We start from the raw sequence: 15,617 nt of genomic DNA on the forward strand, positions 1-15,617 counted from the left end.
AGATCTTGTGGTTTGAGTGGCTGCCATTTATTGCAGTATTATCCTTCTACCTGTGTTTGGTACTCTTTTGTAACATGCACACGTCACTTTTCTCTTGTAACACACTGTTTGCTACCTCTTACACTTTGTTTGCTTTAGATACTTTCACAAGTGCCACCATTGCCTACGTAACGTTTGTTCTTGTGCTTGAGTGTCTGCCATTTATTGCAGTATTATACCTCTACTTGTACTTTGTACGTTTTTGTAACTTGCACACGTCACTTTTTCCTCCTGTAATGTACTGTTTGCTACCTCTTGTATTTTGTTTGCTCACAATTGTCACTTTTGCGTCATGTAACATAACGTTTGCTTTTTTTAAAATTTGTTCACTTGTAATTTTCTCCTAATGTATCATTACTGTTCCCACTGTGAATCGCTCCGACACCTTTGGGCAAAGTCTGCGCTATATAAAAACGCATGAAATAAATAAATAAAATCATGGGGGGGGGGGGGGGGAGAGCAGGGAAGAACAGGGAATAAGGCAGGCACAGCATACCACAAGATTACATGTCTTATTCACTGTATCTTTTGGGTATCACTACTGCCCTGCATGTGAGGGTGTGTGTAGTGGTTGCTTGTGTCGTGTGTGTCTCCTTCGTGTGTGCCCTGATTTCCCTTGGACTCCCTTGCTGGTTACCATTGGGAGCTGTGGGGGCTTGTCGCATGATGTCTGATTCACGAATACTTTGGTCTTTTTAAGGCCTAAGTTGTCGTGCGGTTTCTAGGCTCGTCTGTTCTTGTGCGTTGCCACTTCTGTCTTCATTGTCTCTTGTTGTGCCATTTCTCTGTGTGTCTGTCTCTTGGCTGACTCATTATCCAAATCCCAACTGGTGTTACTGGTGCTTGATGAGGCATCTCCCTTGTCCCATCCAATCACTTTATTGCACTTGGGCAGTCTGCTGTGGGACCATACTTTTCTGTCACTTAATAAGGCTGATCGTGTGTAGGCTTCTTTGACTTGCAGAGGTTCGCTGAATTTGCGGTCGCCTTTTCTTCGGAGTTGTGCCAGCTTCACTCAGACCCACTCCCACTTTTCCAGCAAGACAGCTCTCACCCTATGAGTTTTGTTGTAGTGGTCTGTGTACATTTTCTGGGCCTTCTCCAAATTGCTCCAGACTACTGCCAGGGACCACTTACTTTCTAGCGTCAGGTTCATCCAAACTGTTGTCTCGTGTGAACTGGTCTCGGCCGGTAGGATTTAAAACGGGTTATATCCTGTTGTTGTGGGAGTAATGTGATAAGCCCATACGGTGTGTCTAATTTCCATCTCCCAATTCTTTCCCGCGCTGATGGCTGCTTGCACAGACCCCATGATCACACGGTTACACGTCTCTACGAGGCCCTTTCCAGCAGGATGCTACACCTGAGTGTGTTTGGTCACAATGCCATTCCTTTTCATGTATGCAATACATTTCTCGGCGGTGAACTGTGGACTGTTGTCACACAAGTAATGACTCTCGGAATTTCCTCTCTCAAGAATGTGGCTGTGAGGAAGGCTAAAATCCGAATCGTGTACGCTTTTTCACACAGTTCTACTTGAGGCCACATGGAGTATTGATCCATAAACACGATGGCGTACTTGGGGACACCCCACGTTTCAAGAATGGGTCCCAGAATGTCGACCGACAATTCTTCCCATGGGCTGGTGGGAGTGGTGAACTTCCCCAGAGGTGGTTGTAGCATGGTTTGTGCCTTGTCTGCGTTGCTGCACTGCTCGCAGGTCCTTACATGCCTCTCCACCTGGCTGTCAACAGCATGCCACCAATACGATTGACTTGATTCTTGGTCGTCACGATTCCTAAGTGGCCTTCGTGCAAGATGGTGAGCAGGCGTTCCACTAAATGTTGTGAAGGAATCACTTTGTCCCTTCGTAAGAGGAATATGGCATTCCCGCTAATGGACTGCTCCTCCCGCACTTCCCAGAATTTCTGGAGGGCGGTGTTCAAGTGCTTCTTCTCTGGCCACCCCTGCGTGACAAATCTTTTTACCCTCTCGAGATCGGGGTCCTCCTCATACGCTCCCTTCCATTTGTGCGCACTTATGACTTCTTCCTGATCATTGGTGAAAGCGATCATGTACTCGTCCCATTCCGTGTGTGCGGGCGCACCTTACATAGCCGCCGATCTGCTGAGGTAGTCCGCTACTTTGTTCTTGTTGCCAGGTATGTATTCCACGTCATACACAAAGTCCAACAACCTGAGGGTCATTTTTGCAATGTGCGGAGTGGCACTGGCATGTCCGCTGGATGTAAGAACCTTAACCAGTGGTTTGTGGTCCATTCGGAGGAGGAACCTAGAACCCCAGAGGAACTGTCGGAATTTTTCCATCGCCCACATGGCCTCCAGCATTTCCTTCTCAATGACGCTGAACTTCTCCTCGTTGGGGGCCAGCGAGCGAGGCGCGAAACTGATGGCGGTCACTGTGCCTTCTTTGGACATTTGTGATAGGACAGCTCCCAGTCCTTTGTCGCTGGCATCTGTGGTGAGGATGGAGAGGGCAGACTGGTCGAAGCCATGAAGAGGCACGGCGTCGCAAATGTTGTTCTCGATTTGTAGAAATTCTTCATTGGCATCGGTTGACCAGTCGAAGGCATTCTTTTCTGTTAGGATCTGACGTAGATGGTGTGTCTTGGTGGTGAAGTTTTTTACGAATTTACTAGAAAATTCAGCCAGTCCAAGGAAAGACCATACTTCTTCCTAGTTTTGAGGTGTAGGTGCTGACTTGATTGCTTCCACGTTGGCACTCTTGGGAGAGATGCCTTTGTCGCTTATTTCGTGTCCCAAGTAGGTGACGGTGTGGAGGCCAAATTTGCACTTTTCCCACTCTGTTGTAAGGCCTTTTTGTGATAGTATTCGTAATACTGTAGAAAGCTTTGCATCATGATCTTGTTTGGTCTTTCCCATGATCAGGATGTCATCCTGGTAATATTGCACTCCACTGATGTCTTTAAACAGCTTTTGCATCAGCTTCTGGAACACCACTGCAGCGGATGCCAGGCAAAAGGGCATCCGCCGGAACCTGTAGCGGCCGAATGGTGTAAAGAAAGATGTTAGTTTCCTACAGGAGGGGTGCAGCGAGATTTGGTGGTACGCCGCTGTGAGGTCAATGGTCGAAAACCATTTGATTACTTTGGTCTGGGCCAACATTTCATTGATTTTAGGGCAATGAGAATTTGTCCACTATGATGTTTTTGTTGAGTTCCCTCAGGTCTATGCTCTGGCGCACCTTTCCATTGGGCTTTCGTGCGACTACCAAAGGCGCCAACCATTCTGTGCTCTCAATTGGCTCGATCACCCCGTTGTCTTCCAGGCGCTGTAGTTCCATCTGCACTGCCTCCCTGCAGTTGAATGGGATGTTCCTTACTTTATGAATTTGGTGAGCCTGCCTATTGTGCTGCCAAAGACTGCTGGAAAATCGTCCTTCCATGTCCCACCCTCACATGTCTGTGGGTTGTCTGTCATGAGTACTTGTGTGGCACCTCCAGGATTCAGCTGAATCCCTAATGCCCCTTGGTCTGCCCAACATAATGCAGAGGGACCCTTTCCCACCATTTACAGTTTTCCTTCTGAGGTCCTACCCTTGAACTCAAAGCGGAGTGGTGGGAGGCCTACCATGGGAATCCTCTCTCCTGTGAAGGTGACAGGGTGCAGGTCTGTGGGGAGTAGGTGAGTGTCTAAGGTGCGTATGAAGTCCCTCTCTCCGATATTGCGTTGAATGATGGTGTATGGTGACCCTGAGTCTGCCTCCATGGAAACCTATATACCTCCAATGGACAAAAAGCAAGAGGGGTTCTTGGTGCTTTTACAATGAATACCCAGAACTTGGTCATCAATGCAAAGAACACTGTCCTCATCAGCCTCTCCCTCCACCGCATCTGTGTTGGAATCCTGTAGGACACATTTAACAGAGGAGTTGCTGGGCTTACGTCTACACACTTTCCCAAAATGACCCTTCACCCCCACAATAGGAGCATTTCACACAAAATGCTGGACACCGTCTGTCATTGGCTACGTGCGTATGACTGCCGCAGCTATTTTTGTGGTCACTGGGTACCGTGTGGAGTCCGGCCGCTTTGGATATTGGCTTCCTGTTGTTCTTGGCCCAAACAGTGGGTGGAGGTTTGCTATTGTGGAATTTAGTGTCAGTCACTCTGCACACAGTGGCCTTACTGGCACAGTCTTTTTTCACGGCCACAGCGCACTGTTTAGACAGTTCCACTTTCTTGACCATGGTAATATTCTCATTGAGGGGTGCATCTCCGCTCACCCACAATTTCTCCTGTATATTTGTATTTACAGTGTGCATTGTTATCTAGTTACATACCAGGTCATCGTGGAGGTGTCCGAACTTGCAAGTGGCTGCTAACCGTTTAAGCGCAGCCACTTAATCTTCCACAGACTCCGTGTCTGTTTGTTTCTGTTGGAAGAAATTATAGCGGTCGATGGCTGTACAGACTACTGGTTAGTAATGACTGTCTAAATCCTAAAACGTATGTTGAAAGACAGTCATTGGCGAGTCTTATCTTCTTTACCATATTCTCATACACTCTAAGGCCTTCCGACCCAAGAGTGTGCTAAAGGATTTGCTTCCTGCGTTTGCTGGAAAATGCCTCTTCCCCTTCGTCCTCCAGAGCTGACAAGTATTTCGGAAAATATCCCTTCCAGTATTCCCACTTCATGGCAGGTTCTCCCGATTTCTTAGCTGCTACGTATTTCAAGAGAGAAAGATGAAATGTAACAATTGCCAAGCTCTTCAGAGAAATCTAATCCTCCTCTCAAGAGAGAAGGACTTTTCGGATTAATAATTAACTGAAATTTACAGAGCATTTATATCTAAATTATCTCTAACGAAAATTGCCACTCCTTGCAACAAACACATCTTAGTCCGAAACATGAGACATTTGCCAGTCACGATAAGCAAGAATTTCTATTCTAAAGGCTTCAGTGTAATTGTTACAATATTGCGAGTTTAGAACATATACTAATTTAAAAGCACAATGCATGCCATATACAAGATACAATATCTATATTTATGCCTTGCCAGTGAAAATAAACGTGGCTCCATAACAAGTTGTTTGGAACAAGTGTACTAGTAAAGATTCACAGATGTATTTTTACGGCTTGAGAAGACACTGCGTAAATCCTCAAAAAGTCCATTCTAAAATCACATTACAGAAGAAAACTGGAACTATACTCGCAGGGTCTAGTTATTGTGATTTTGTTCTTAAGACACAGATTTAGCCAGCTGTTCTGGTTTACCCTCTTTGTTTAGAACTACTGCACATAAACAACAGCAAGCCATACACGCAATTTCGCTGAATACACAATGCAATGTATTACCACTGTGGCAGGAGGGGTATCCTGACCCACTTGAGAGTTCACCCATCATAGGCCATGGCTCTTCTCCACACTCCGTAATAAAGAGCAGAATAGCCGCTCAGTATCTAAATATATTCTACTTATCCATAATAGCTGTTTTTAATTAAGAGTACATGATCAGCTACAACCTTCACTAAATAGCATATCACACTGTGTGAATTCGTGTGCAAATACCGTAAATGTGATGTAGCTTAATAGAAAAGCAATTGTTTTTATCTGAAACCTTAGACATTAATATAACCAATCAGCTAAATAATTCTAGGTGGGGGATGAGATATATATCTTGAATTTCCTCTGGCAAAGTCGATTCTACAAAGGATTTCCTGATCCCTTAAATGTTCTAGGTCAAACAAGCAAGAGATTTTTATTTTACAAGTACAGGTACTGCTAACATTGAACACATATTGCTAAAACAACTTGAAAAAAAGAAGTACAGGCTATAATATGGAGAAAATAGCATAAGGAACAATGTATTTTCAATAAAAATGTACACTTTCATTTTTGGGTAAAAGATGTTAGTATTAAAATGTATGTTTTTAGAGGTAAAAGGCAAAAGAAGAAACTGGAATTCTCAAATTATTTGGTGTAAAGACATTTCATTTTTAATTTTAAATCCAGTAAAAAAAATATGGCAACAATGGAATTCTAGAGATGGACTGCTTTGGTATAACTATTTTCTTGACAGATCAATAAAATGGGCCTTTTAACTTGGAAAGTGTATGTATTTACTTCGGACAAAGCCATTTCAGTGAAAATGTTGTTCTTGTAGAAGTACGGGCAAGAACATTGAGTTCAAAGTTAAAAGGTGTAGGGAGTATGGAAACAACTATCTTAAATGAAGCCTTAACCAGAATTCCAGAGTCATTTATTTGCTTTACCAAGGTCAATAGCCCAGGAGCAGGTCGTTTTGGAAATGTGTCTTTATCATCAATTGCTGGCACCAACAACACAATTTATCATGATCTATGCAAGACTGAGATCTTTTTTGAGGGGTCTTTAAAGATACGGATTCAGGAAGATCTAGTATTAATATCGGTTGCCCCCCAAAAAACTGTCTTTTTTTCATAAAATCCTCCTTCGATACTCCTGATGAAAGATGGGAAACATTGAACCTCACATTTATATCTAAAACAAGCACTGGCAAAGCCAACAGGCCGGGCATTGGCTGTCATCCTTTTTGCATGGTTGATACTTGCTTTGTCATAGTTTTTGCAAACCTTTATTGCTGTGGAAGCTGCCAGGCCCTCCTCATTAATTAAAAAAACTAACGAAAAGTGCTTTGAACATACTTTTAATGTGCACACTGATTGTATGACCTTAAGACTATGCAAAAGCAAGGTAGTCTGTAATTCCCCTTAAACATGTGGTCACTTTGTAATCAAAGGGATTGCTCACCTGTGATCAAGGCTCTCCACAAGCCAAAACGCATCAGGATTGAAAGCCAGCTGCTGCACTTTATGTTGAATAAAGCACCTGATATTACTTGAAGTTTGTCGTTAGGGAAACGTAATTTATTTCTTAACAAAACCACCTTAAACTACGCAAACGTTACTAAAGTTAAAGTTATAACAAAGTTATAATTTGCACTCCATTCAAATCTTACTAAAACCTGCACACCTCCATACAGTGTTATCAACTCGCTAGCCAGACTAAATTAACTTAAACTCTTGACTTCCTCATGCACTGTTTATACCCTTTCATATTACATCACTTACAGCAAGTTAAATCATTGTATATGTAACAGTCATGCCCTCTCAAATGACAATTTAGGAGAAGACTGTGCATGGTAAAGGGCAGAGTATTAGTTAATTTACTCTGGCTAGCGATTTGACAACATACTGTACAGAAGTGCTAGAGTAAAAGTAAGGGTGCAAATTATAACTACGTTATAATTATAATTTTATCATTTCGAAGGTTTGTGTAGTTTAAGTTGGTTTTATATAGAATATTTAAATTAATATTGTATGTTTTGTTTATTTGTTTGTAAGCATATAATGTTGTTTATTATACTATGAATTCTTTCAAATTGTTGTTTTGGTACTGAGGTACGTGCTAGATACTTTCAAGAAAGTACTGCAGTACATTGTAAACGTATTAAAAAATAAAAGTTGCAGGATGCTAGTTTTGTAGGGGCTTTGGGTGGATAGTTGAGTAATAATTATTAAAGTTTAATTACTTAATTTATTGTAAAAAGGTAAGGGCTGCAAGGTGTGTAAGTGAACAGGGTAGGACAATAATTAATTGTACAAAAATTACGTATTAATTGGTACTTTATGTAATAGTAATTATTCATTGTTTTTAGTTTTTTTATACATTTACATATTTAATGTTAATTAGTAATTGTTTTATGAAGAGTAATATTTTTTTACACCCATGGGGTTACTCATATACGTAATATATTTGTAGTGAAGTATTTTCTCTACCTTTCCTTAGACTACAGTAGAGATAGTAAAATTAACCTCTTCGCAGTTCAAAACCTTCCCTTGTGTTGCGCTGTTAGGAGTGGGAATAGTAAATTTCACCCCTCCAAAATCCAATGCTTTCCCTACTGTTGCAGAGACTGAAGTGAGGATAGTAAATTTTACCCTGCCAAAGTCCACCACTTTCCATACTGTTGCACGGTGTGAATAGGTAACATTGAATTTTACCTCTCCCTACTATTGCACAGACTGGATTGGGAATAGTAAACTTTATCCCTCCAACACTTTGCCCACTGGTGGACTGACTGGGGTGGTAACAGTAAATTCTATCCCTACGAAATCCAATGCTTTCCCTACTGTTGGCTTGTTTGGAGTGAAATACTAAATTTAACCCCTCCAAGGTTGAACTCTTTCCCCAATGTTGTGTTGTTTTGAGTGGGAATAGTAAATTCTACCCCTCGGAAGTTAAACACTTTCCCTACTGTTGCGCTGTTTGTAATATAGTACATTTTACATCTCCGAAATCCAGCGCTTTCCCTACTCTTGCATTATTTGAAGTGGGAATAGAAGATTTAACCCTACCAAAGTCCAACACTTTCCCTACTGTTGTGTAGACTGAAGTGGGAATAGTAAATTTCACCTCTTCAAAGTTCAGCGCTTTCCCTACTGTTATATAGACTTGAGTGGGAATAGTGAATATGAATCAATAAAAATACTTTGCCCAAATTCTTCAGACTTTGCCAAAGTGCCTCATTTCTTCCTATACATTACAAAAATAGTAATAAGCTATATTTCAAGTTAAAACATAGAAAGTGTAGTCTAAACAATATGGCTGCTTTTTATTTTGCAAGGGATTTAATTATCCAATAATGTGTTTTGTCAGCGCCATGTACCATAGTATTCTGCAAAGGTACAGCAGCCCAATATATCACTAAGTGTTACTCCCTCATTACTTAACAATTGAAAACAAAATTCAGATGAAATAAAAAAGGGACACTTTCCATATCATACTCTATATTCCTGTCAAATTTCATGTAAATCCAGTCACCCATTTTGTTGCAACTTCTGTTTAAAAAGTCTATGGAAATGCAGTGGTGGAAAAACCTATTTTGGGAGGCCCCTTTTTTGCACCCCCTTAACTAATCACTATAAAACTTTGCATCATCAGCCAATGTAAGAAAATGAATAGGCTGGCAAAATTTCCTGGAGGCTCATAAAACAGTAACAAAATTAGAAGCAAGCAAAAATACAAGTAATTCGTTTCTCTGGGAATCCTAACTATAACTACAGAATGTCTACCCTCCACTCTGTAATATAAGTAATTTTAGTAAAATCGAAAGGTCTTGGCTAACACCAGACCTAAAATGTCTTGTCTACAAGGGTTCGAACATTGTCTTCTCAAGTTTATGCATTTTATAATTGTGTTAATTCATCAAAATTACCCTGGAGAGGCTATCCCATTTTCAAAATGAACAGATGGACGTAATGCTGAACAAATCAAACATTCAACCCCAGTCCCAAATCTGGGTTAAATCCATTGTTCTTTTGCTTGCCACGCCACTCCAGTTTGGACCCAGCCATGTGCAAATCAGTCATGACCCTGCTCCCCATGGGACAGTCCACCCTGAACTACCAGGCCAGGTCCTCCCTGAAGTGGAAACAAGCATTCTGGGATCGGTTTCGGGATATCACCCCTCATCAGCCAGGCTAGGTTGAATTCAGTGGCATGGCGAGTATGGGACCCTTGTCTGGGCATACCCTTTCCACTTAGGGTGACATATGCAAAATTATTACAGTCCAGGTAGAACCTCGGCTGGCAGTTCAGGCTGGACATGAAGAAACCTAGAAGTGATAAAGCCGTAATTTTCAGAAACCAACATTTACAAGTTGTTTACTTGTTGAAGGTTGAAGTATAGAAAACCGAATATGCAAATAACAAACATCTGAACTTCCGCCTGCTCCACACACATGAAAAAACAAAGAATGCTTTGACATTATCAGCATCTTTCACATCATTAGCCAGGAAAGGTCTGCACTGAGCAATCAATCAGTTTAAGCACTACCATTTGATGCCATAACGGAAAACACTTACTTTGATACATCAAGAAGGAAGTCATTCAACTCCGTCTGTTTGGCAAGGCCCCTGCAGACCTAAAATACAATGCAAACAGGCACAATTTCAGAATACATTAACTACTGCTTACCTCTTTAATGAATAAACACCTTAATAGTCTGACATTTGTGTTAACAGCTCATATTTATACAGCAAATATAAGAAGCACAAGTTTCTTAAAGATCTTCAGCTTATTTTCCAAAACATCTTTTACAGTAACCCTGCCCCCACACCCCCTAATTTTATGAACCAATTTAAACACTTAATCATAATTTCTTTTCAAATTGAACAATGTAGTTTACTAATTTGGATTTATTACCTGTCAGTCAGGTAAACTTAAAAAAAAACAGGAAGATGATAGTCGGCTGTGCATGGCCACTGAAGATCTGAGACCTGACTGATTCTGCCTCCCTACCCATTCACGGGATCCATATCTATCAAATGTTTTCAAGAAAGTGCAGATAATGGTTTTTACACCTTACACATATATGCTGATTAAGGTGGCCGCATTGGTTTTTACACCTTACACATATATGCTGATTAAGGTGTCCGCAAAGGGCCGTAGACTTTGGTAGCAACAGCTTTTGGCAGTATTTCCAATCATTGCACCACAATGGTGAGGGGGACTTCTTAGAGCAGTGCTGCATCAACTGCATTGTACTTTACACTAGTGCACTGATGGTTCCACAATCCGAACCCCTCAGAAAATGATGAATGGGAGCTGCAATGCTGTATCTAAGAGAAAAATTCTGTCAGGTTGACTGACTTTTTACTGGATCTTGTATGACCCACTTATTAACCCTTATAACTGATTCGTAACTACAGGTTATTGGCTATCTTGGTAGCTTATGCTGCAAATGCCTGGAGTTTGACTTTAATTACTCCCTGGCTTCTGGACAGCAAACAATGGGCCAGTTGCAATTGTGAAATCACAAACCACTATGTACAAAGGTGCCTCGGATACTGTTCCCTATTCCCAATGGGTCGCAAATGGACCCGCCTCATCAATATTCATGAGGAAGGTCGCAATTCGCGACTCATTGGGAATGGCAACAATCACAAGGAAGGTGGCCTGCTGGAGTCAGCAGACCACTGTGAATGCTTTTTAAATAAAGAATTTTTTTTTTTTTTACGTAATGCAGCTTATTTTCCTTCAAGGGATATAGGCTGCATTACAAAAAATGAAAATGAAAACTTTTATTTTAATCTTTTTAAGAGTAGGCAGTGGTCTGTGGAATGGGGTCCGACCCCTTCCCGCTTGCAAATGGGTTAACGCCTCCTCTACGAATTCAGTAATTTGTGAATGTCTTGCAACTGCTTTCAGTTGCAAAACATTCATACATACCAGTGCTATTTGGAATAAGGCAGAGACACCCTAAACACGCCCCTTCCTAATACTGAATCCCAAAAGGAAAACGCTATTCGGTAACCAGTTACGGAGTCACATTTTGTAAATGACAAAATGCATTTTACCTGTTGTACATCTGGCCTAGTCTCCCCTAACTAGTTGGGTCTTACTGCAGGTCATCCTCAGCGCAGGACAACTTCTGCAAACATCCCCATCTTGAGAGAAGACAACAACGGGTGAGTGTGGCCCACGAAAACAACAAACTATCCTTTATCAGAATGTTTGCTTCAGCTTGGTAACAGCTTCCCAGCTTTTACAGCGCAGGGAACCTAACGGAATCTGCAGCAGCCGTAGCAAATATACACTGCAACAGCAAAGCCCCTAGGGTGTTATGTTAAGGAAAACACTGAACTCCTCCGTGTTTACTGGCAGTTAGGGCAAGGAGCCAGTCACATCTTGTTCCGGTCCCCCTGCCACCCTAAGAATACTATAACAAATAAAACAACCTCTACTAAGGCACAGATGAAACTATGTAGGGACACTGCTAGGAGGGGGCCAGAGGAGAAGGCAAATCATGCTGCTTACAGATCTCACAGGAAAGTGTCTAGTACATTTCTTAAGATGCTTTATAAGTTGTATCTAGTGGGGCAAATACTACACGCAATCTTAAGTGGACACATCAGCCACATTAAATGCCCCTCTAAACAGTCAGACCAACACAGCTGCTCTGTCTGCGGCTAAGCAATTGGGAACCTGTATAAAAGTACCACCCACAGAGGATACTGCAATTCACCAACAGCTGACAAAAGAGGGGAAGTATCTAGGAATAAATGTGACCCTCGACAACGGATAAACCTCAATCTGAACGCACTGGGACTGGCAAAGGTGATGAAAAACAAAAAAAAGAGGCAAGGTGCTACTACTAAGAGGGGTGAAATGCCCAATGCAGAGTGAGATGGAGCAATATTGAATAACATTGATAAACTTGACCCAATCCAAAAGACTACAGCAAACTCACCAAATAAATCATGCCTCCTGAGGGAACACTATTCACTGCTTAAGAACTGGAACCTGCCTCACAGATTGTGTGTTTAAACTCCTAAGTCACACTAAACCGCAGGTAAAGTGGTTCGTCACATAAAAGTATCAGCCTTATTTGAACTTCAACAGAGAATCCATGTGGCGAATACTGGACCTACCTGAAAGAAAGGGGAGTACTCCTATAGAACGGCTTATAACTCATTGTACAATTGGAGGTAAAAAAGATGTTACTATTACAGAATGGGACAGTCTGGAATACTGAATTTTGCTTCCCTGGTTTGACAATGGAGATTCTTAAGATTAGCCTAGTATCACTAGGAGAGTATCAGCTGAAAATTGCCATCCTTTGTAGATAAACAAGGTGTACACTTCTGCACTGACACTCTTATTTGCAAATGTCTTTAACTAGTCTATACGCAAAGTTATCACACCCCACATCTTGAAATAACATTAACAGTTATGGTTCCAAAGACTAAACCAGTTTGAAATGGATTATACTGTCCAGTGCCATAGTAAATTCCACTGATATCGGATGATGTAAATCAAATTCTCTAAAGTACTGCCATTGATCCTGGCCCCATGATTAAACCTTAGTGTCAAAATGGAAACACTTTCATTCACTGCACACACTAATTTAGCCGTTATGCTCTTGATTTTCTTGAGGTCAAGCATTTATTTCAATGGCTCCATTCAGACACAGAAAAGGTTTTTGAGGTACCTCTGAACTCTTCTTCAGTTGTGGTTTATCAGGCATATAAATTGTAATGTATGCGTAATGTACGTGGCACAAGTAGCCATTTCTTACTCTATGGGAAGCGATCGTACAGTACCAGGAAAAAGCATACCATATGTTGGGGAGTCCGTATTCTTCACTTTTGTTTGCTCTAATAGTTGAAACAGTTTTTTTGCTTGGTTACTTAATCATGTCAGGTCATCGCCCAAATGTGGGCTAGAGATATATTAGAAACCCCTGGGATCATGGATGATATTCTCAGATCGACCCTGCAAGCAACATACTTCGGGGTTGTTATATCACCTCAAGTGGGGAAGATTTTAGGTGCTAATTTTAGCCCCTCCAGAAATAACATGCAACACTCATGAATTAATGGAATCATCTGCCCATCCCATATTGATGATCGCAACATCACTAAAAATGTGATTATCACCAACATATATGTATTGTTTTCAGCTGCATTTTTCCTCACATATCCCCAGGGGGTGGGGTAGCGGCCATCATATCTAAACACCTGAATTCCATTTCCTCCTACTCTCTTCCCCTCCCTGAGGTGGAGAACCTACTCATTAACGTGCAAACGGATACCGGCCCTCTTACTTTCCTCCTTTTATATCGGCCTCCACACTCTATGCCATCTTTCTCCACCATTATGAGTGAACCACTGTCCTCCCTTCTTACACTGCACTCCCGCTTTGCTATCTTTGGCGACCTAAACTACTGGTTTGGCGACACTAATGCCGGCCCTCATGCCACCGAGCTCTTTGAGACTCTTAAAAATCTGAATCTCGCCCAACATGTCTCTCAACCTACCCATATTAAGGGACACATATTGGACCAGATTTGGACCTGTAACCTGGCGCTGTCCCCACCAGACATACTTCCGTGTGCCTGGTCTGATCACCACTTGGTGGACACCACCATCACAGTTGCCGGTCAGACTCCCGCCCCCCTGATGGCCTCTCCCGTAAATGGAGTTCATAGACTCCCAGGGCTTTCTCATCACCCTGGCCGACTCCTGCCCAGTCATTCGTGACCCCAACGACATCGACGGATTAGAACAAGACATCGCATCCTGACTAGAGTCGGCTAGCGACCTGTTTGCCCCTTAGTCAAATTCCCCTGTACCAGACACCGGAATTCTCATAGGTGGTTCTCCGACGACCTTAAAGCCCGGAAATTAAAAACAAGCCAGGTAGAACGCATCTGGAGACGTGACTACTCTGACTTGGCCAAGCAATCCTATCTGGCCGCACGCAAAGACTTTAAAACAGCTATCCGCTCAGCCAAAATGGAACACTTTTCCAACAGGATCTCCCTGGCAGTCGACAAATCTAAGGAGGTGTTCAGAGTCTTGAATGAGCTAATCACAGACGATAGAACCCTCCCAGTCCAGACCCCCACCCAGGAGGCCTGTGACACCCTGAACTCGTTCCTAGAAAAAATCTCAATAATCAAAAAATCCATCCCTCCACTTCCCCAATCACCACTACCGGACAATTCCATTAACAATCCCTCGACCCTCACCTCCTTTCCTGCTCTAGATTCCACCTCCTTGGCGGAACTAGCCACTCGCGTGAAATCTGGCTCTCCGAACGACTGCTGCCCACCATCTGTCCTGCGGAGCATCTGCCTTAACTTACCAGATAGTGTCTTACACCTACTTAACAGATCTCTCAGCAGTGGCATCTGTCCTATATCCTTTAAGGAGGCCATCCTGGTACCCCTTCTAAAAAAAACGGATGCTGACATGTCGGAGCCATCGAACTACCGCCCCATTTCCCTCCTCCCTTACTTTTCCAAACTTATGGAGGCCCATGTCACCCGCTGCCTGTCAAGCTTCATAGAATTCTCCTGCTATCTCGAGCCGACTCAGGCCGGCTTCAGACCTGCCCACTCCACAGAAGCCGTTATCTTGGCAGTTCGACACACTCAGGAGTAACACGGACGTGGGAACCCCCCAAGCCCTCGTCCTACTGGATTTGTCTGCCGCGTTCGACACGGTGGATCATAACATCCTTCTACACCGTGTCGAGCAGGCGGGCATCCAGGGCGTTGCTCTTGAGTGGGTCAAATCCTTCCTTATGGGAAGAACACAAGCGGTTCGCCTAGGTCCCTACACCGCCAAACAAACTCCCACGTCCTGTGGTGTCCCCCAGGGCTCTTCCCTTTCCCCACTCCTTTTTAATCTTTATCTTCGGCCACTTATTCAGTCACTTTCGAAATGGGATATCGTCACTTACAATTATGCGGACGACCTACAAATCATTTTTTCTCTCAATTCACCACATGCCATCAAAACCTTCCACGGAGCCATGATTCACATCCAACTCTGGATGAACCAGAACCAATTGAAGTTGAACCCCGGTAAAACCGAGCTCCTCCTCCCTGGGCTCAGTCACGTTTACTGGGGTCCACAGTTCTGGCGTCCAGAGTTTGGCTCCCCCCCTACCCCAGTAAAAACAGTAAAGAGTCTGGGTGTCATCATCAACACCGAGCTCTCCCTCAGGGCTCAAGTTGGAGCTGTGGTCTACTCCTGTATGTA

The 15,617-nt window shown here is 42.7% G+C and overlaps 1 protein-coding gene across 2 annotated transcripts in view; it reads right to left on the bottom strand.

The window, feature by feature from the left end:
* The window catches only part of LOC147708648 (cAMP and cAMP-inhibited cGMP 3',5'-cyclic phosphodiesterase 10A), a 1,277,009-nt gene that overhangs the window by 516,727 nt on the left and 744,665 nt on the right, over positions 1-15,617 (bottom strand). For both annotated transcript variants that reach the window (XM_086927318.1, XM_086927317.1), the window contains exon 9: positions 9,930-9,988. In XM_086927318.1, the coding sequence (XP_086783444.1) occupies positions 9,930-9,988 (59 nt within the window). The remainder of the gene's footprint in view (positions 1-9,929; positions 9,989-15,617) is intronic.

This window comes from Lissotriton vulgaris, chromosome 6 (genome assembly GCF_964263255.1).
Source record: "Lissotriton vulgaris chromosome 6, aLisVul1.2, whole genome shotgun sequence".
Lineage (NCBI taxonomy): Eukaryota > Metazoa > Chordata > Amphibia > Caudata > Salamandridae > Lissotriton > Lissotriton vulgaris.